A 736-nucleotide genomic window follows, 5' to 3' on the forward strand; every position below is an offset into this window, starting at 1 on the left:
AGAAGGGCGGGAGAAAGGTGCCCCCAGCCAAAGCAGCCATTGAATCCGAGTACGCCGTCCCCTTCGACACCATCGCCAAGACCTTTGTGTCTCACAAGTTCAGCAGCTCGTCCCACCACCCTGAGGAGGTCCCCGACCCCCTCTACCACAGTATCGGGGAGGCAGCAGGGGGGCAAACGGGCAAGCAGCCCCCACCTCGCCCCACCGCCGCCAAACCCGATCACATCTACGATGAGCCCGAGGGTCTGTCCGCCCACATCGTCTATGACGAGCCCGAGGAGGTGAAGGGGGAGGCGTGGAGGTTGCAAGCAGCCCCAGAGGAGCCCACCGGGCACGAGTACCCCTACAACCCCCAGCGGGATGACTATGCGGTGCCCAAGAGACCCCTCCCTCTCCGCCAGCCCTTCCTGCTGCAGGGCAAGGAGTGGTTGGGGGACACCGAGTATGACAACGTGGCCCTCAAGGTTGCAAAGAAGAGGAACCTGCAGTGAGCAGGATGGGGAAGGAGAGGACGAGAGGACACCCTGTCCCACTGCTGCAGCCCCCTCCACCCCCTGGCACAGCTGAGACCCCCCCAGCTCAGCACACCCATGGCTGGAGGGGATGAAGCGAAATGTTCCCTCTGCCTGGGTATCACTTTGGAGTGGTGGGCACATCTGGGCAGCTGTGGATGGACACACCTGGGCAGCTGTGGAGCAAACACACCTGGGCAGCTGTGGGATGGACACACCTGGGC

The 736-nt window shown here is 63.5% G+C and overlaps 1 protein-coding gene across 1 annotated transcript in view; it reads left to right on the forward strand.

The window, feature by feature from the left end:
• The window catches only part of DOK2 (docking protein 2), a 2,944-nt gene extending 2,453 nt beyond the window's left edge, over positions 1 to 491 (forward strand). The window contains exon 5 of the mRNA XM_029086917.1: positions 7 to 491. Within this exon, the coding sequence (XP_028942750.1) occupies positions 7 to 491 (485 nt within the window). The remainder of the gene's footprint in view (positions 1 to 6) is intronic.
• The last annotated feature ends 245 nt before the right edge of the window (positions 492 to 736 follow it).

Source organism: Antrostomus carolinensis, unplaced genomic scaffold (assembly GCF_000700745.2).
Source record: "Antrostomus carolinensis isolate BGI_N321 unplaced genomic scaffold, ASM70074v2 scaffold33670, whole genome shotgun sequence".
Lineage (NCBI taxonomy): Eukaryota > Metazoa > Chordata > Aves > Caprimulgiformes > Caprimulgidae > Antrostomus > Antrostomus carolinensis.